At 36.4% G+C, this 20507-nt stretch overlaps 4 protein-coding genes across 7 annotated transcripts; all 4 read right to left on the bottom strand.

Moving 5' to 3' along the window:
* Positions 1-500: 500 nt before the first annotated feature.
* LOC110862660 lies at positions 501-2617 on the bottom strand. Its single transcript, XM_022111879.2, has 3 exons — positions 2139-2617; positions 1332-2056; positions 501-1223 (listed from the first exon to the last, which is right to left on the bottom strand). The coding sequence occupies exons 1-3, from the start codon at positions 2445-2447 to the stop codon at positions 794-796; spliced, it is 1464 nt and encodes a 487-aa protein (XP_021967571.1). The 5' UTR covers positions 2448-2617; the 3' UTR covers positions 501-793.
* A 2214-nt stretch (positions 2618-4831) lies between these two features.
* On the bottom strand, positions 4832-7033 carry LOC110842012. The gene is made up of 3 exons (XM_022087715.2): positions 6662-7033; positions 5588-6306; positions 4832-5381 (listed from the first exon to the last, which is right to left on the bottom strand). The coding sequence occupies exons 1-3, from the start codon at positions 6968-6970 to the stop codon at positions 4958-4960; spliced, it is 1452 nt and encodes a 483-aa protein (XP_021943407.2). The 5' UTR covers positions 6971-7033; the 3' UTR covers positions 4832-4957.
* Positions 7034-8669: 1636 nt separating this feature from the next.
* LOC118433864 (O-acyltransferase WSD-like) lies at positions 8670-17113 on the bottom strand. 4 transcript variants are annotated; one of them, XM_035846267.1, is made up of 11 exons: positions 16776-17107; positions 16270-16515; positions 15765-16181; positions 14856-15084; positions 14210-14496; positions 12276-13950; positions 11629-11874; positions 11117-11530; positions 9658-9889; positions 9286-9572; positions 8670-9215 (listed from the first exon to the last, which is right to left on the bottom strand). In XM_035846267.1, the coding sequence occupies exons 6-11, from the start codon at positions 12499-12501 to the stop codon at positions 9058-9060; spliced, it is 1563 nt and encodes a 520-aa protein (XP_035702160.1). In that variant the 5' UTR covers positions 12502-13950; positions 14210-14496; positions 14856-15084; positions 15765-16181; positions 16270-16515; positions 16776-17107; the 3' UTR covers positions 8670-9057. The 4 variants fall into 4 exon arrangements, with proteins under 4 accessions (XP_035702160.1, XP_035702162.1, XP_035702161.1 ...); XM_035846269.1 differs by having other exon boundaries at positions 14852-15084; XM_035846268.1 differs by having other exon boundaries at positions 16270-17107.
* LOC110841780 (palmitoyltransferase ZDHHC15) lies at positions 17113-19752 on the bottom strand. The gene is made up of 7 exons (XM_022087477.2): positions 19009-19752; positions 18793-18904; positions 18618-18694; positions 18420-18552; positions 18155-18345; positions 17634-17917; positions 17113-17551 (listed from the first exon to the last, which is right to left on the bottom strand). The coding sequence occupies exons 1-7, from the start codon at positions 19177-19179 to the stop codon at positions 17506-17508; spliced, it is 1014 nt and encodes a 337-aa protein (XP_021943169.2). The 5' UTR covers positions 19180-19752; the 3' UTR covers positions 17113-17505.
* Positions 19753-20507: the final 755 nt, after the last annotated feature.

Raw genomic sequence — 20507 nt, forward strand, 5'->3', positions numbered from 1 at the left:
CAATGATGAATGAGGTTAGACATGCCGTTATGTCGCTTTTTGACCAGCAAGTCTAAAAAAACCCGCAGAAGGTAAGACTTTTTGAAATTCAAGCGACCAAGTGTGTTGACCTCCCAGGGATTATAATGAAAGGTAGAGGGCAAGTACACGAGATTTATTGCTCCTTCATGGCCAAGCTACGTATTTAACGACCTTCCCTCGTATGCTCGATTTATGTACATATGTATGTAGGTAAATAGTTGACAACTCTATTAAACTTTCCTCGTTTGATAAGCAACTGGCTTATTGTCGGATAGAGCGACATTGCATGTTAAATATATATTTGTATGTCCGAGTTTCAGCCTTATAAGCTAGGCTATTAACTGTATGTACATATTCTGTGGTAATGGAAAGTTCAAAATTCAATCCGATATGCAATATGAAATTAATCATAAAACGATGGTATGAATAGTTAAATCTGGAAATTACGATGTAATTTAATCAGAAATAATTTACCAAACTTAACTTCAAGAGGACCAATCTTTAATTCAATTTATAATTACAAATGAGTTGCATAATTACGTAAAGAAGCTCAGAATTTTGATGAGTTACTTTGCGTATATGTTGTCGCTTAAGAATGAAAGTTTTAAAACGCATAAAGATTTCTGTTTTAAGACTTAAGTCTGACTTTCCATGCGTCTTAAAACTGTTTATGAATACGGTTCGTACATATTTATTTCATTGTTGTTCTGCAACAAAGGTATGCTATTGCCTTTAATTTGAGGACTCCGGTATTGACTCTTTATGTCCAAAATTATCCATCCATCGATTCAAACTCCTCCTTTACATAGTTCGCAACTCGCATCAAACTCTCCTCGTCTGGAAAAACTTTCTTATCTCCGACCAGTTGCAGACCCAATTTTCCATGATAACTTGCCGTCAGGACTAGGAGAGGATGAACCTCGCGCTGCAGCCCCCCGGCTAGGGTAAATCTCTCCACTACATTTCCAAACATTCTCATCGGCTCGCCAAAGTAGGCAACGTTTGAGTGGAAGTAAGAGAAATAATTTGGCGCAGGCATCATCTGACCGATGGAACCAAGCAATAATCCATACGTGTATATGCATAGCATCATTCCGATCGGCAGGGGGGTGTAGAAGAGCTGATCCAATTGCTTAGAAATCTGCGCCAGTCGTTGAAACCGATCTTTTCCAGACATCGCGGTGGATAGAGGCACGGGAAACCTAAATAGAGACGTAATAAACAATAGTGCACAAAACTTAGCCTTTGTGAATCAGGTAAAAACAAATAAATAAAATATATATTGACCAATACTACAAAAATCCACTTACACATTGTTCGATAGTGTTCCTGGATGGTTTAATTTCGGGAGGACGTAAAGACAGACCAAGTCTCCCGTAGGGTCACCACCCCTCTCCAGAATTGTCCTTCTGACAGCCCCCGCCACTCCGGCGTGGACTACGGACGTTACATTGGCCCCAGTCTTCTTCGAGATACGTTTCAACAATGTCAGATCAATCAAAGTCGATACATTTACCAGCATCGGTCCATCAGGGTCAAAGTTCGGATCGTGATTTGAACTTGGCGGGATGCATGGGGAGTTAAAACCTTGCATCCAAAGGTACAGCGCGTGAGCCGTGGTGGCGAATATTAATTGGAAAACGTAACTAATTTTTTTCCAGAAACTTAATTTCATTTTTTTTCTTATTGCGCTCAACATCTTTTTGAGTTTTTCATCAGCGGCGGGATCTTCGTCACACAGGTCGCGAATTACGGCCATGAAAGCTAACCCATCGCCCAGAGTGTGATGCACTCGCATGGCTATAGCGGAGGAAGTTCCGTACTCCGCATGCGCATAATTCGGCAGGGATATAAACTCCCAAAGCGGTTGTCCGACCGGGAAGCCTTTGTCGATCAGACTGGTCAAAAATTGTGAAACCTTTTCTGGATCTGATGCTTCGTTTAGAGAGACGTGATTTGAGATTTTGAAATCTTCACATTTTTTCCAAAACCTGACCGACATCCATCGCGTAATTATACACATTGATTTAGGATGCTGAAAAAAATGAATAGTTAAGTATTTCGGAATTTTTACGAGAAAAATTACTACGGAAATTACACACGAACAATTTTCACACCTTGACAGCAACTTTTTCCAGCTTTGTTACCAATTCATCAAACGTGTGGCTGCCTTTCAAGTAAACTACGCCAGTAATTGAACATCTTGGTCGTCCGTGAATATCGTCGTTAACGTGCAGAAAATCATCAAGGGTTAAAGGTGCGTAGAACCCTTTTTTCCACTTTGAGAGAAATGTCACAGTTCGGTAGTAAATGTAAAGTGGTGCCGCGAGGAAGATGAAGCAAGGTGGTAGAATAAAGTACGATACAAAAATTGATGAAATTAAGAAAAAAGTTTTACTTCGAAATATCGAGGAAATTGAGGCCATTGTGAGATGGGATTTTTTAATCGTGATTGCAAGAAGACAGATTCAGATTGAAGAAATATGTATGTATCTACAAATGATAATGCATTGTCATGCACATCACTAGATTATTGCCAACTGGACGATTAAATATGTATGAACTGACCTGCACCAGTTATCTGTGTCACTATGTACATACATATATAAATTTTTGTTGTAATTCGTTGAGCTCGAGTTTAAGTATCTATGTAAATAGTATATACATATGTATATGCATGTGTGAATTATGTACATACATTCAAACGTATGTGCAAATTCGACTTACACTTGTTAACTAATACATGATGTTTGGGCTGAGGAAGTATGCATTCATTTTGTGTTTAGTTTTGGGAAAATTGGGAGTAACTGACAAGCCTTCGCTGTCGTTATAATTGACAAGATTAATCCATTCATATGTATTCGAATTCCATAACATTCATTGCTGAAATATATACATCCATACATAAAATACATATAAATATTATAAGTAGATCATAAGATCAGTATGCGAACATAAATATGTCACCAAGCCATGGTATGCATGCAGGTTTTATACATGAATCGTTGATGTTTAATATATTCAATGTTAATGGTCATGTTGATGCATGGACATGGTTCCTGATTAAAATGCTTCTTTCGTTTATTAATTGACCTTTAAGTGTATACATATGTACGTCTTTAACAAAATATACATACAAAAGTGCAAGTTATATACTACTAGCGTATAAGCCCGTCTACCGCCAGGCGAGAGTTGATTTAGTCATCTCTTCCAGTCCAAACTGCCATAGGCACTGCCATTGCCAGTGGCAGGGGGTCTGGCATTAAATTTGGCATTTCAGTCGTCTCTGCCAGGTCGGTCTGCCTTGGGCACTGCCTATACCACTGGCAGTAATAGTGGCAGCCTAACTGGGTGATACGCGTCTACCAATTAAGACTGCCACTGGCACCGCTAGTATATAAAATTAGGCAGATAACTAAGATTGCTTTACCGCATATGCATTATTACATATTCTGCTGGAAAAGGGCAATGCCAACGGCAGCGGCATGCAATAAGATAACCGCCCAAATAAACTAACAATGGTACTGACAATGGCCACGACACCCAAATACCCCCATTAGGCCGTAACACCTCGATAACCATCAACAGGGCGCCACACCCCGATAACCGCCAACAGGGCGCCACACCCCGATAACCACCAACAGGGCGGCACACCCCGATAACCGCCAATAGGGCGCCACACCCCGATAACCACCATCAGGCCGCCACACCCCGATAACCAGCACCAGGGCGCCACACCCCGATAACCACCATCAGTCAACAAAGACCCGATAACCACCATCAGGCAACAAAGACCCGATAACCACCATCAGGCGCCACACCCCGATAACCACCATCAGGCAACAAAGACCCGATAACCACCATCAGGCAGAAAAGACCCGATAACCACCATCAGGGAACAAATACCCGATAACCCCACCAGGCCGCCACACCCCGATGACAACCATCAGGCCACCACACCCCGATAACCACCATCAGCCAGCAAAACCTGGATAACCCCACCAGGCCACCACACCTTGATAACCAACATTTATATTTTAAATTAAGGTTTTTGAATTTTCGCGCCATTCGAAACTTGACTTTCACTACTTTCACTTCCGTCACGGACAAACTTCCGTCACAGACAGATTTACTTTCACTTCCGTTGCAAACAGACATTGCCTCTTATAATATAGATTGTGGCTTTGCGATCGAAAAATGCCCAGCCATTAATTTCAACTCATAAATACATACTCAATTTAATTGATAAACCTTTCTTCGTTTGACAAGAAATTGGCTTATTATTTATGCAATTTGTGTATATTACTCGCTAAAATTAGCTATGGTAATTTAAAATTAATTACTGGGCAAGATCAAACCGTTCAAGAGGTACAAAAAAATACGCCATCACATTTTCGAATTATAATATTTGTTTCTTGAAATAATCATGAAGTACTTATTTCGCGGAATACAATTCGTGCATATTCTTATTGGACAGTAAGGAATAAATGATCGCAGGTTTAAATTGAATTTCACCCCGCTCCCAATGTAATCAAGTGGGCACGTGATTTTCGCGCGAAAATATCCTGCGATCATTTATTCCATAACGAGCAATATGTAGGTAAAAAAAATACTTACACAATCCGATAGAGCAACATTGCATGTAAAATAATTGTATGTCTATATATTTTTTAGATATTTCTATGTATATTTGAGCTACATAATTAACTATGAAAGTTCATAATTTATCCATGACATGAGCTACTAAATATGTGCTGATGTATATGTTGTATATGTAAGAATGAATGTCTTAAAACGCATAAGATTAATGCTCTATTTTAGCATGACTTTAATTCCGTGTTAAAACTATACGGTTCGAATTTCATTGTTATAATTCAACAACAAAGTTTTTTGAGTTACAGTTGGGGTCGCCTACATTGACTCTTTTTGTCTAAAATTATCCATCCATTGATTCAAACTCATCCTTAACATAGTTCGCAACTCGCATCAAACTTTCCTCGTCTGGGAAAAATTTCCTATCTCCGACCAGTTGCAGACCCAATTTTCCGTGGTAACTTGAAGTCACGACAAGGAGAGGATTTCCGTTGAACTGCAATCCTGGAGCTAGGACCGACCTTTCCAATATATTACCAAACATTTTCATCGGCTCGCCAAAATAGGCGAAATTTGTGTGAATGTAAGTGAAAGTATTATGCTTCATCTGTCTGATGGGGCCAAAAAAAGGTCCAAGCGTATGAATGCATAGCATCATTCCGATCGGCAGGGGGGTGCAGAAGAGCTGATCCAATTGCTTAGAAATCTGCGTGAGTCGTTGAAACCTATTTTGTTCGGACATCGGGGTGAACAGAGGCACGGGAAACCTAAATAGAGAAGTAATTATAGTGAGCGTACTCGCACGATAACCTTCGCATATCTCGCAAATTGAGCATAGCAACATATTTAGCTTTCAAAGTTTTAGGGGATTCCTCAAAAATTTTGCTGGAAAATCATGAGATTTTCTTTTAAAAGATTTACCCAGCAATAGAGGTATATTCTTAGGGAAAATTAGTAAAAAAAATCCACTTACACATTGTTCGATAATGTTCCTGGATGGTTCAATTTCGGAAGGATATAATTAGCTACCACATTTCCCTCGGTGTCACCACCCCTCTCCAGAATTGTCCTTCGAACAGCCCCCGCCACTCCTGCGTGGACTACGGACGTTACATTGGCCCCAGTCTTCTTCGAGATACGTTTCAACAACGTGAGATCAATTAAATTTGATACGTTTATCGTCCCATCAGAGTCACAGTTCGGATCGTGATTTGAACTTGGCGGGATGCATGGGGAGTTAATACCTTGTAGCCAAAGGTACACCGATTGAGCCGGGGTGATGAATATTAATTGGAAAACGTAACTAATTCTTCTCCAGAAATTTAAATTCATCTTTTTCCTTATTGCTTTCAACATCTTTTCGACTTCTTCATCAGCGGCGGGATCTTTGTCACACAGATCGCGAATTATCGCCATGAAACCTAACCCATCGCCCAGAGAATGATGAACTCGCATGGCTATAGCGGAGGAAGTTCCGTACTCCGCATGCGCATAATTCGGCAGGGATATGAACTCCCAAAGCGGTTGTCCGACCGGGAAGCCTTTATCGATCAGACTGGTCAAAAATTGTGAAACCTTTTCTGGATCTGATTCTTCGTTTAGAGAGACGTGATTTGAGATTTTGAAATCTTTACATTTTTTCCAAAACTTGACCGACATCCATCGCGTAATTATACACCTTGATTTAGGATACTGAAAAAATTATGAACATTTATTTCGGAAATTTTAAGAGAAAAAAACCTACCCCAAGCAACTTTGCGGGGCCTTTTAAGATGACATTAATCCATCTTGGTAGTTAATGGCAACACATTTGGGTGGAAAAGACCCCCACCGGCCAACCACTTGACCGATCATGCCCATCTTCGAACTCGTCCTTACTTTTTACCCGAAGATCAAGTGTACAAAATTTCAAATCGATAGAACGTGTTTAAAGAGAGTTATCGTGCGTACAGACAGACTGACGGACAGACAGACATCCTGACAAATCTATAAGGCCGTCTTAAAAGGCCTAATTACAACGGCAATTACATATGAACAATTTCCATACCTCGGCAGCTACTTTTTCCAGCTTGTTTACTAATTCGTCAAACGTGTGGCTGCCTTTCAGGTGAACTACGCCAGAAATTGAACCACTTGGTCGTCCGTGTATATCGTCAGTTGCGTGGATACAATCGTCATTAGTTAAGGGTTCGTAGAGTTCCTTTTTCCACTTTGAGAGAAATGTCACAATTCGATGGTAAATATAAAGTGGTGCAGCGACGAGAATGAAGAAAGGAGGCAGAAGAAAGTAAGATACGAAAATTGAGAGAATTAATAAGAAAATCTTACTTTGTAAGAATGATTTAAAGAAATTCATTGTGAAACGGAGTTTTTATTAATGATTGGATTAGGACAGATTGAACACTGAGGAAATATATTCACTTTTGTGAATATATTGTTTCATTCATCGTATTTGGTGTATTAAGTTTTTACAGTGCTGAGAGAGGTAAGGTTATCTGAATTGACCTCCACCACTCACAAGGGAACCTTAAGTACTGTCACCTCTCGATTTCCTTCGGAATGGCCTTAATCGACAGATAATTTAGTGAAACTAAATCTTTGTCATAGAACATGCGGTGCAAAATCGCGTTTTCGCGAAATATTTGGCGAGAGCTGAACCAAAACCTGCCATTTGCCCAATGGTTTTAACATAGCCACCAGCCTTTCGAATGATGAAATGAACTTCATATAATCTTATTAAATTATATTTGTACCTGTCCGCGTAATTTCAGCCCGATCACAAATATGCATAAAACAATGCAAAGATTGGCAAATTTTTTGCAAATTGCGAAAATCTGAAAACTTTCGCAAATTTAAATTTCTTTCTTTCTTTAAATTCAACAAACTTATCAGTTTAACTGTTATAAAATATATTTTTCTTATTGCAAAAAATTTGCAAAAATTTGTAACAATTAAAGTTTACATTTTTTAAATTTCGCATTTTAGAGAAACTTAAAAATTGTCATATATGCAGATATGATCGAATAAAGGGAAAGATAATTTGTTAAACAATTAAACATGCAAACATTGCAAACAAATTCTACATAATAATATTGAATTAAAAAATTGCACACATTGTAAGTTTTTGCAACTTACCAAAAGAAATACCGCAAATAATTTCGAAAAATACGTAAAAATAGACTAGCCTTGGTTATTTAAGTTATTTTCATGAAAAATTGCGAAGTTCAGTTTTTGCAAATTTTTGCAAATTTTTTGCAATAAGAAAAATATATTTTCTAACAGTTAAACTGTTAAAGTTTGTTGAATTTAAAGAAACGAAGAAATTCAAATTTGCAAGTTTTCAGATTTTCGCAATTTGCAAAAAATTTGCGAATCTTTGCATTGTTTTATGCATATTGGTGATCGGGCTGAAATTACGCGGACAGGTACAAATATAATTTAATAAGATTATATGAAGTTCATTTCATCATTCGAAAGGCTGGTGGCTATGTTAAAAGCATTGGGCAAATGGCAGGTTTTGGTGCAGCTCTCGCCAAATATTTCGCGAAAACGCGATTTTGCACCGCATGTTCTATGACAAAGTTTAAGTTTCACTAAATTATCTGTCGATTAAGGCTATTTGGAAGGAAATCGAGAGGTGACAGTACTTAAGGTTCCCTTGTCAGACTGATCATTATGATTTGTCTTGCAAATACATATGTAAGCATCTAAATCAGCTCAGATTTAAGTACATATTTAAATAGGCAAATGTATCATTTTGTATACGTACATATTATTATGCGTAGGTATTTATTATTATGTGCACGTATTGCATCTGCATGTGGAATTTTGTGGAATAATAACACACAGTTGTTATCATTGCATGGGGTATTCATTACGAGTTCGCAAGTGCCCATCGTAATATAGTTTGAAAAGTAACGAACTACATAATCATGCACCACCCTTTGAAAATGAATTTTCGATCCAGAATTTTTTGCAACTTTTGACTTTGTTTTTTTTCGTAACATTGCTTAAGATGCGAACGTGTAATGAATACTCCCATTATTTTTACATACTCCAGTTGAGCAAAAATTCATTTAATGCACATATTTAGTTTTAATTTGATTTTGAATTATAATTAAATATATTACAATTTTGTGCTCAGTTCGAAATACCTATAAATACTGTTTAAGATATTGTAGAAAATTTACATATTCCTGGTCCCTTAACTTGGTAAAGAGTAAAGTTTTCTCCGAATTTACAATTAGTGTAGCTTACATAATAACAAATTCAAAGTGCTTTAACTTTTCAAAAAGTTTACATTATTGTCAAGGGTGCACGTTCTGCCCTAAAGCAAAAGTGATGCCTGCTAGGGAACGCGAACGGCATGACGGTGGAAAGCAACTATAATCATTTATTTGGCAAACTCGAATTATTTAGAGGGGCTGTTAATTAGATGCTTATTTAACTTGGCATCATTATCTCCAGCTCCTCCCATTCTTGAATGCACCGATCCAAATATTCTTCGGGATGTTGATTATCACAAAAATATTTGCTCATTCCAATAACTTGCAGGTGCGTTGTCCCTGAATGTGATAAGAAAGCCATCCCACATTCAAAACCTGGTGAAGCAAATACTTAAATACGTTTTAACATTTTACAAGTAAATTACAATGAATTTTGCATTCATACGATCAGTCCCATCGTCTGGGGGATTACTTATTCCACAAATGCTAGAGATTGGCTTCCCCTCGCAATGAACTGTACTTAATGGTCCAATCAGGTTGGTAAAAAGTAGGGGTGTGCTAACTATAAACCGCCTGAGCAGTGGTACCGGCATTGACCCATAGACACGCGACCCCAAGAACAATGCCAGCGGAAGACCAGATCGCTTGAAACGTTGGATGCGAGACGCAATCACTTGAATTCTCTTCATGGAATCACTTTCTCCAATTGGAAGGAAGATACAGCAAAACGTTCTGTAATTAAATATTCAGAAGTAGCTTGTAAATTAATTAAATGTGCATTTTTCTAAATTAATAGGTACTGTGTAAGCATTTTTACAGGTGATTCTGCAATTTGTCTGGATGTCCAAGCATGGGAAGTATAAAGAACAACTTTATATTTTCTGGTGGCGGTCTTCCAGCTTTTTGATAAGATTGTCGAATAGAGGCGGTCATCCCGGCTAACAAGAGCGATTGGAGGTCAACGCCAAGATCATTTTTGAGTTGCTTCAAGGATTGGAGACTCGGACCGTTTCTCATTTCCAATTTCACATCGCATGATCCTCCTACGACTGCGCACGAATTAATCGCATTATTATCGTGTGGATGTGTATGTATGCATGGTTGGACAGGGTAGTTCAAAAGGGACTTCACATAGAATAGTTTTCCAACAATTGTAAATTACAATTATATTATTTACTTATAGTTCCAATGGGTATACTCACAACACACGTATTTACTTAAATATGCAAAATCACAACTCACTTAGCTAATTGCGAAGCTCGAAAAACTTATGTACATATGTATGTCCTGAGGGAATTGGGAATATAAAGATAATTTCCCAAATTTCGGAAATCTGCATAAATGGTTCTGTTACGTGTACTGATATAATATTTGATTTCAATGGATTATCTATTTGGAATTTCTAAAGAATTTAATAATGAGAATGAGCTTACGAAATAAATACATCCTAGTTACTGGCACATCGTTTTTAAATTTTCGAACAATAATCGGTGCAAAATTCCATCAAAATCGGTTCAGAATTGGCCGAGATATTGAATGATGTCACTTTTTTTGGGTGGGGTAAATGCATCAGGGTATTCCGACCTGGGTTTTAATGGGTTGGGTTTTATTGGGTTTTAATGGGTTTTAATGGGTTGTAAATGAATAAAACCCAGTGGGTTTTACCATGTTAAGTGGGTTTTATTTGGGTTTTAATGGGTTTTATTGGGTTTTAATTGAGTTTTACCTTAAAACTACATTCTAAAAGTTAAATACATCTCCTATACGTTAGAAGACGTTATCTCAATTCATTCTTAAGCAGTTTATTTTATTACTATTCTAATGTATGAAAATTCGGAACAAATCAATAATTGACTCCATCCTTTAGCATCACAGATTTCAAGTGTTATAAAACAAAAATAATTTCCGAATAGATACAAATTCCTAATTATTTTTGTTAAGTTATTACTTAAAACTAATAAAACCCAATAAAACCCATTTAAACCCAATAAAACCCAATAAAACCCATTAAAACCCAAAATAAAACCCAATTAACATGGTAAAACCCATTAAAACCCATGGGTTTTATAATTTTTGATTAAAACCCTGGGGTTTTCCGAACCCTGAAATGCATATTTCGTTTTTAGGTATTTGCCTCACTAAGGATTACTAAGGAATAGGCCTCCTCCGTTGCGAAATTTAAGTTACATTCAATGACTTTCGTATATAATTGAGGTGAATACACTCGATGAATTTATAAGTTAGTGACACATATCTACATAGAGTGAATGGAGTACCTGGAAAAGTTGGGAGGGTGTCCGGGTTCGCCAGAATGTTTAACATAAGATCCACCACTTCGAACGGCATTTTTAGGTAGAACTGCACGCTTGAGATAAATCGAGTCCACAATGTGGTACGTTCTCCATGAAATATTGGCCTAGGTACCTTTTCCAGAATATCATCCTCGTCAAACAATTTGGACCACAATTTGAACATGGACCATCCATCTGCCATCATGTGGTGATAACGGAAAAAAATCCAACTCTTATTATCCAGATTTTCCATATTTTTGAAACAAGACTTATCCACGATTATCATTTCCCACAGTGGTTTTCCTTCCACCCACAATCGGTCTCTGAGTATGTGCATGAACAGATTTTTGAAACCAGCTTCAGTACAAACATCGTCCCAGTTTTCTGCCACATCGGCATCTTAAAATAAAAAAATATTAAGGTCCCCATTATGTAATTAACAATTCTATAAAGTCTTCTGGCTAAAAAATATGGATCTTACATAGATACTTACTTACTTTTAATGTATTTTACGTGATCTTCGATATCAAAGTGTTGACACGGTTTCCAAAACAGGTAGCCCATCCATTGACGTACTCCAGATTTCAGTTCAGGGTAAAGTAGGTCATTCGAGCCGGGTAGTTTTGCGGATAACCACTTTTGCTCGACTTTGTTTCGCAGTACTTGCACATCAAGTGTGGGGCTTTCTAACTTCATGGCTACGATAGAGGTTACTGCCCCCCTTTTGTACAGGTTACCGCATTCTGTAGAGAAATAACGATGCAACATATGCAGATATTTTTGTGTTCCGTGCATAAATGTAAGAAGAGGGGTGAGAGATGTTCGCTGAAGAGCCAACACTTAACATTAAGAGTTAGATGGCAAGCTCATCTGCGCCACATGTTAAATGTGGGATATGTACATAAACTTGTGACGAAGAGGAGAGGACTAGTATAAAAATACCAACTTTCTCTGTACATCATTTGTGGACCACTCCATAAGATATTAAGTAATTAAGTACATATACCAATGGAAATAAATTTAGACCAGACGTCAACGCCGAGGAATTTTGCGGCGGCGATAACGCGCGTAAAATTCTGCTATGCAGCGTTGACCTCTGATTTAGATTATGATTTGATTAAACGATAAATAAATATCTACTTACCCATCATGGTGCCTTGTGCGGTTATCATTTTTCCGAGCTTTTGTCTTTGAAATAATTTCGCAGCGCATGAAATTACCCATCTCCAAATTAGAAGAGTAGTTATTATGGAAACACATCCAGCAAGAAATATTAATCCTGGTAAAAAGAAATTGTAAATAGAAATTGCAAAAATGAAAACTAATATTAATCGTAGCCAACTAATTGGAGGTGATAAATTGTAAAACATTTTATTTTTTTAGAAATATTTGTGTAGTCTTAAAATTTTTACTAGCACACAGAACGCACTAAATGCGTAATAAGCTATGGATGGTCATTTTAAAAAGTTCCCATATTTATGTAGTTTAATATCATGCGAATTAAAATGTTTGTTTGGCAAATTCTCACGGATGGTTAAAGTAGGATTCGCATTATTGGACATGAAGAAATAGACCACCGTGTGCGCCATCATTATACAAATTGGGTATAAAAAAATTTAACAAGCTAAAAAATCTAATTGATTCACATTGGTTTCCACAATATTTAACACCTAATTATTGGTAATTGCTTTTCACCATGACAATGCTGTCATGCGCACGACTTTTCAAATATAATGAAATAAACTAATAAGCCATAATCTCAAAATGTTGAAAACCTTTTTTTCATTTTACATCAAAATTTTTCCATGATGTACAAGGTCATTCGGTACGAGCTTGCTTCTCATGATCTTTAAAGAATTATACATAAAATAATACTTATAAATAGGTAGTTAGATTGCAAATCCCAAACACACATGTATTTAAATATGTTCATGTTTGTGCCGTTTGTTAGTTAAGAAAAGAGAACACTTAATTTTTCAAAAAATAAGTATATACACGTTTATGTATCTATACATATGTACAATTATTTGATTTGGTTTGTCTAACCATAATAAGTACATATTTCATGCATATTTCATTCCATTCCATTATTGCTAATCTAAGCTATCGAGTTTACTCGTTAGTTATCGTTAGGTAGATAGATTCGCCGTGGCGCCTTTGTACATATAAATGTATGCAGGTAGTTCGATTGTAAAATTCCACTATAAATTTGACATGTACCTTTATGGGTTTATGTAAATATGGTCGCAAAAAACAGCAATAAACAATCTAATCTAGTCTAAATACATATGTTTGTAGTTTAAATTCGTAACGTTATAGAAGAAAAAATATTCATGCTTGTCACACCAGGGTGCATAAACTTGTTTGTTGTCCGTTGTTTCTTCTAAGGGGGTTATGCCAGGATGAAAATTTTATTCAAAAATTAAAAGTTTGGGAATTACATGAATTCGAAGCGAACCCGCAGCGACTCCACGATTTCTCCACGAATTCGCTAGCGAATCGGCGGACATTTCGCTGCGAATTCGATACGGAATTCACAGCGAAATCTCAAATTGTTATCTGGGACCCATTATCATAATCAAATTGTTCATGCAATGCGATATGTACGTATGTATAATTATCACCAACTATTTACACAATTTCCGACGCAATTGATTTGTTTAACTTTGCATTAATTATTTCCAGCTCCTCCCATTCTTGAATGCACCGATCCAAATATTCTTCGGGGTGTTGATTATCATAAAAATATTTGTGCAATCCAACAACTTGCAGATTGGTTGTCCCGGAATGTGAAAAGAAAACCATCCCACATTCAAAACCTGGAACAAATATTACAACTTTACCCTCAACTCAACAAGCATGCAAATAAGTTACATTTGGGGAATTCATAACGAGTTCGCATCGTTAGCAGCATCATTATAAAATAAAGCTTGCAAAAAGTCTAAGCTTGAAATTTGCGACCTTATGCATCTCATCTCCAAGCCTAGTATTTAGTTTAATGTTTTTTTTTCAGAATTATGTTGCGATCCGAACATGCCAACTCGTAATGAATACCCCCATTGAATTTTGCATTCATACGATCATTCCCATCGGCTGGGGGATTAATTGAGACACGAATACATGGGACGGGTTTCCCCTCATAGCGCATTGTACCAGGATGTCCAACTACGTTGGAAAAAAGAAGGGGAATCCTTGTTATGAAACGGCGGAGCAATGGTGCCGGCATTAATCCATAGACACGCGACGCCAAGAAAAATGCCAGCGGAAGACCGGATCGCTTGAAACGTTGAATTCGAGATGCTATCAGTTTAATTCTCTTCAATGAATCGCTTTCTCCAATTGGGAGGAAAATACAGCAACTCGTTCTGTAATTAAATATTTCTGTATGAGAAACTTGCAAATTAATTAAATTCGTACTTTCCTAAATTAGTTGGGATGTACAGTGTGGTTTAAACGACTCGTTACAATGGAAAGTTTTTAACTGGAAAAAATTTGTAAATTTCCATTAAATAGTTACAGAAGATTTGCCTGTGACATTTGACATTTTAAGAACTTTGTCATTATGTTCCACCAGTTTTGATATTATGTGGAGTGAAATAATTAATAAAATTTGAATTCTAAATCCTAGTGGGAGAGGTACATATAGGCTTTTCCCTTTGTACAATTTTCAATTTTAGCGAGACAGTTAAACTAAATAAGCAATTGTGTAAGCATTCTTACATACACATAATTCCTTAATTTTTCTGGATGCCCAGGCGTGGGGAGTGCAAAGAGCAATCGTATATTTTCTGGTGGCGGTTTGCCAGCTTTTTCATAACACTGTCGAATTGAGGCGGTCATTCCGGCCAACAAGAGCGATATAAGGTCAACGCCAAGATCATTTTTGAGCTGCTTCAAGAATTGGAGACTCGGACCGTTTCTCATTTCCAACTTTATATCGGATGATCCTACGACTGCAAATGAATTAAGCGCATGATTATCGTATGCATGTACAAGGTTGAAGGTGGCTCAAAAAAGACTAATTTTGGCTAATTTTTTTAGAGGCAATCGCAAAATATGATTTCGCAAATTTCGCAAATCTGTATAAACAGCTACATATGTGTGTTATACTATTTTAATTTGGTTTCCATAGATTATTTTAAATTTCTAGAGCATTTAATAGAGATGATAATTTTGTGAAATGAAAACATGCCCAGTTGCTGGGTAAATTTAGAAATTTTTTTTTTGCCAAATCTCGAAAATTTGCTAAAATTTCATAACTTATGTTGCCATAATTATTATTATGCTGTTTGCGAGATATGCGAAGATTGACGTGAGTACGCGAATTGGAATTGTTGGAGAAATTTTCACGTGTAAAGTCATTTTTGAATCGGGGCTTGATCTCAATCACACCTTGTAAACTGCGTAAACTTCGTAACCAGTTAATCTTTCGAGTATTTCTAAAAAAAATTATTGTCTTATGAACTTGTCAAGACTGATAAAAGACATGTTTTTGCTCCTACAATATTTGTAAGACATGGTCAACTAATGATCAACACATTTTGAGTCTATATATTGCCGCTCGCGTGAATATCCTCATTAAATTTATAACAGTTTCTATTACATTTAATTTCACAAAGAATTAATTGAATACCTGAAAAAGTTGGGAGGGTGTCCCGGTTCGCCAGAATGTCTATGATAAGATCCACCAGTTCAAATGGCACTTTAAGGACGAACTGAACTTGTGCGATAAAACGAGTCCATAATGTACCATTTTCTCTTTCAAATATTGCTCTAGGTACCTTTTCCAGAATATCATCCTCATCATCAAACAATTTAGAAAGCAATTTGAATATGGACCATCCATCTGATAGGATGTGATGGTCACGAAAAAAAATCCAACTCGCGTTATCAAAATTTACAGCATTTTTGAAACAAGATTCGTCCACGACTATAATTTCCCACAATGGTTTTCCTTCCACCCACAATCGATCTCTGAGGAGGTGCATGACCAGATTCTTGAAACCAGCTTCAGTACAGACATCGTCCCAGTTTGATGTCACGTCGGCATCTTAAAATAGAACATATTAAGGTCTGCATTATGTAAGTACTATTCCATAAGGGTTCCTGAGTAAAAAATACGGATCTTTGATATTTACTTGTAATGTATTTTATGCGATCTTTGATATCAAAATGTTGACACGGTTCCCAAAACAAGTAGCCCATCCATTGACGTACTCCAGATTTCAGTTCAGGGTAAAGTGGGTCATTCGAGCCGGGTAGTTTGGCGGATAACCACTTTTGCTCGACTTTGTTTCGCAGCACTTGCACATCAATTGTGGAACTTTCTACCTTCATGGCTACCACATTAGTTACCGCATCTCTAGTGTACAGGTGACCGCATTCTGTTGAATTATAGAGATGTAACGTACATATTTTCATATGTTTTGGGGGTTTTTCAGAAATAGAAGAGGGGTGAGAGAAGTCAGATGAATGCTAATTTGCGCCACTTGTTAAACATGAAGTATATGTATGTATAAGATATTACATATTTGTGAATAAATTTAGATCAAAGCTGCCAATTTTGGCGGCGGCGGCAGGTAAAATTCCACGGGGTGTCGTTGACCTCTGATTTTTATGATTTGTATAAGGGATAAAGAAATACCTATCGTGTTGCCTTGTGCGGTTACCATTTTTCCGAGTTGTTGTCCTCGAAATAATTTCGCAGCACGTGAAATTATCCATCTCCAAATCAAAAGACATGTTATTATCGGTACACATCCAACAAGAAATATTAATCTCAGGAGAATTGTAAAAGCAAAAACTAATGTAAATCGGAGCCAACTATTTGGATGTAATAAATTGTAACACATTTTATTTTTAGAAATATTTGTGTAGTCTTAAAATTTTTGCCGTATTTTTGCCGTCACAGAGTAACAATGGAATATGTTCCGATTATCTATTGCATATTATGTACCAAATGCTTAACAAGCTATGCATGATCATTTTCAAAAGTTCGCTTTATTTAAATTAATATGCAATGCGTATAAAATTGTTTGTTTGGAAAATTCCCACGGAGGGATAATGTAGGATTCTCATCACTCAACAGCACCATATCAGAAAATAGACCACCTTGTCTTATTATGGAAATTGGACGTAAAAAATATAACAATTTATTAAAACTGGTTTCCAGTTTTGCACCAACATTTGAGCATTTTGTATCAGAAGCACACATGCATGTACATACTTAAATATCAACATGTGCAGTTTGTATATGAAGTAAATAGAACACTTACGTACATATTTAAGTTTTCAAGAAATTTATGCACGGTTATATGTGTATGTATTTTAAGTAGTTTGACCACATATCTCATTCACATTTCATCCCATTCCTGTTAAACTATCGAATTTTCTTTCACCATTCCGTCAGATGTGGCGTGCCTACAATAAATTAACCAATAAATTGAATATTGTTAAAATTCTTAACATTGCACAAAATGCAAGTTATTCATGGTTGCAATACCCATTATCGTGCTCAATATTGCACGAGATTGGACTGCACTCTTCATTTGTACGTCTTGACTGCCTGGTCTGAAAGGTAATTCCATCTCCCACACTGGACGATACGGGGAAGGCCCACTTTCTTCTATCACGCCCAAAAACTTGAGCCAAATTGTTACAGATTCCAAGATAAAATCCTTTCTTGTCTGGACCATGGGGAAATATTGGAGGGTGGAGAAGCTCGAAGGTGGTTCGGTTCATGGGAACGAGGTATAAATGCACGGCAAATAAGGGTATCACCAGAATCTAAAATTTCATAAAATATGATACAATTTTTGAAATGTATATAGGTTCTTATTTACAATGGCTGCGGAAGGGTGGAGACAGAGGACAGTATCGCCATTGTTGTTCGATGTCCCCATCATTTGCCCGTGTTATATGTATAAACCCCTTCCCCCATATCCTCCTATGCTAATGGCCCCACATATCCCCACGGCTTCCGCGGCCACTGTTTATTTAGTGCTTGACACATAGGTTTCTAACCAGCCATCCTGCAACGACAAAGAAAGCAGCAATTATATTGTATTGGCTGACAGTGTGGATATCTTCGTTCCACGCCTGAATGCAGTACGGTAACAATAAAAATGTGAGTTGGAAACAGTACGTGAAAGCATAGTTGACAAACAGAACGAAAAATTTGTAATTGTCAAAGGCTATGCAGTTGTTCACCCAGGCTAGAAAATTAAGAATTATAGAATTAAGTATATATTTCGTATCATATTTTAAAAATCCATTTATACATTCTTACGACAGTGATGATCACTTTTTAGAAAACAACGCCCACAAAAGTTGCAATGATGGCATCGATCGGGTTTAATAATCCAACATATTTGGCAGAAACGGATCTGATTTTTAATTGACCTTGTTTCTAATGTCAATTCCTTAATGCATAAAATTCAGTTATCTCGTTGTTTTTGATGAATTCCATATTTTTTAAATCTTTTACCCGACTATGGGTAAAATTGGTTAGAATCTCTGAAATCTCTGTTTCATTCTGTGTAGACTTGATTTTTTGTACTATGTCTATTCGTATAAAACAAAGTTATCAGATCAAAATGGGGCACGTACTGTAGTTTTTGGGGTTCTACATATGTAAAAATTGGCTGATTTGATTTGCTAACCTGGAGGAATTTTGAATTGACGAGGAACAGGTTTGCAGGAAGTTATCATAGTTTTAAAGTATGACCAGAAGAAGAAAATAAATGACAAGTGGTACATGACAAGTGTAAAAATCTGTAATAATTAAACATATTAATTAGCATAAAAAATCGGAAATAGTAATATGTACGAGTACATATATGTAAATCTGGACAGTGATTTTGGTTCAAAGTATATACCTTTCCCCACAAGTTGTCCATTTGAAGTAAACAAATGAGAACGACAAAGACATAGTAGCCCCACAACATCACCACGATAATTGCTATGGCTGGAATCCATTTTAACATACGGAAGAAGGGAGTCCCCCAAATTCCGTTGTTTATCTCCTCCCCCATTGTTTCTAGTGGCATATGAAGCACTTGTGCACGTAGATACGGATAAAATTACTTGTAACTTGTGATAATTGATTGGTTGAAATAATTCGGGACGATTTTATTCATTTGGGTATAGAACTGTCTTCACAGACAATGGGTTTATTTGTTACTTGTAGAACGGATGCAATTGCATAAGTACATTAGGATAATATGCAAATATCCTAAATAATTTTTATATGCAATTTTTATTTGCAGTTATTAAAAATTTAAATTTAGCCACCTTTCAAACTCACGTAACTTCACGTTGAAAAAATAATCTTTACGTGTTAAACTCATCCTCAGAACGGAAACAGTCCATCGTCTGTAGTTGTTTAGTCTAGCGAAACTGTAGCATTATTTTCATACACAAAATTGTATATAGGTATATGCAATATGCAAGTATTATATGTAAGTGTCCGAATTGTATACAGAATTTGCTAATGCCATATAGGTTTAAAAACCGGTTTGATTTCCTTATTGTCGGTGAATGAAGTTTGTATATTTTCACGTAATGAGAGGAATACTTGAACAATTAAGCCATGCTTATGGCTGTAAACAAGGAGAAGTATATCTGGTAATTTTATTGTTCTTGTTCCTAAATTTCAGAAAGTAGATTACATACATCTGTATATACAGGATATATGTATGCATGTTTATATATATGCATTTATTATGCAAATACATACTTATTTGCATATCCATTGTTTTCGCATGTTTTAGTTAACACATGACAAAAATGCTGATGACAGCAGGGTCACTATGATAACACTAGTTAATTAATTTTTTTGCGTCACAGTTTTGTACTCATGATCTGAAAAAGTCTCAATTAATTAATTACAGAGATTATAAATATGTCTTCCTATTTATGTTTATCTTTTCTCTTGCAAATGTCTTGCACTTAACTCTACGTATATATTCATCTTCATTTTACTAAATAGCTTAGAAAAGTTGCCGTGCATTCCTCAACTAATAAACAGCGTTTTAGTTTTTTTGAATTCTTTGGCATGATTATCCGCTTAATAAAATTATATGCATCTATTTCAAAATTAAGTAGAAGAACATTTCAAAGAACTTCTGGCTGGAAAGTTCTATTTTTTTAGGATTTTTTATATGAAAAATGTCAGTACCAATGTACATACAGTGGAATTATGTATTTGTGCGTATCACCTCATTTGTATAAATCTCACCTTGTCCATTTTTGGTGATATGGGTTTTACATGTATTTTGGGAATGCGTAATAATATGCAAATAAGGTGACTAGCGCAAATAATTCACTCTATGTTCTGATATGAATGTGAAATGAAGTGTTACAATTCCCCAAATTT

This window comes from Folsomia candida, unplaced genomic scaffold, assembly GCF_002217175.1.
Source record: "Folsomia candida strain VU population unplaced genomic scaffold, ASM221717v1 Fcan01_Sc001, whole genome shotgun sequence".
NCBI lineage: Eukaryota > Metazoa > Arthropoda > Collembola > Entomobryomorpha > Isotomidae > Folsomia > Folsomia candida.

Bases quoted from the DNA above. Each gene is read 5' to 3' on its own strand.
- LOC110862660 (XM_022111879.2), bottom strand. From the start codon at position 2,447: ATGGCCTCAATTTCCTCGATATTTCGAAGTAAAACTTTTTTCTTAATT. The intron at 2,057-2,138 runs GTGTGAAAATTG...CATTTTTTTCAG, and splicing joins TGGAAAAAGTTGCTGTCAAG to CATCCTAAATCAATGTGTAT. The intron at 1,224-1,331 runs GTAAGTGGATTT...GTCTCTATTTAG, and splicing joins GGAACACTATCGAACAATGT to GTTTCCCGTGCCTCTATCCA.
- LOC110842012 (XM_022087715.2), bottom strand. From the start codon at position 6,970: ATGAATTTCTTTAAATCATTCTTACAAAGTAAGATTTTCTTATTAATT. The intron at 6,307-6,661 runs GTATGGAAATTG...TAATTTTTTCAG, and splicing joins TGGAAAAAGTAGCTGCCGAG to TATCCTAAATCAAGGTGTAT. The intron at 5,382-5,587 runs GTAAGTGGATTT...TTCTCTATTTAG, and splicing joins GGAACATTATCGAACAATGT to GTTTCCCGTGCCTCTGTTCA.
- LOC118433864 (XM_035846266.1), bottom strand. From the start codon at position 16,983: ATGTGTTACAATTTATTACATCCAAATAGTTGGCTCCGATTTACATTA. The intron at 14,497-14,855 runs GTATGTAAGAAT...ATTTAATTACAG, and splicing joins GAAAAATTAAGGAATTATGT to AACGAGTTGCTGTATTTTCC. The intron at 13,951-14,209 runs GTATGAATGCAA...TATTTGTTCCAG, and splicing joins CCCAGCCGATGGGAATGATC to GTTTTGAATGTGGGATGGTT.
- LOC110841780 (XM_022087477.2), bottom strand. From the start codon at position 19,179: ATGCCACTAGAAACAATGGGGGAGGAGATAAACAACGGAATTTGGGGG. The intron at 18,346-18,419 runs GTAAGAATGTAT...TTAATTTTCTAG, and splicing joins AAAAAGTGATCATCACTGTC to CCTGGGTGAACAACTGCATA. The intron at 17,918-18,154 runs GTTAGAAACCTA...ATGAAATTTTAG, and splicing joins TTGTCGTTGCAGGATGGCTG to ATTCTGGTGATACCCTTATT.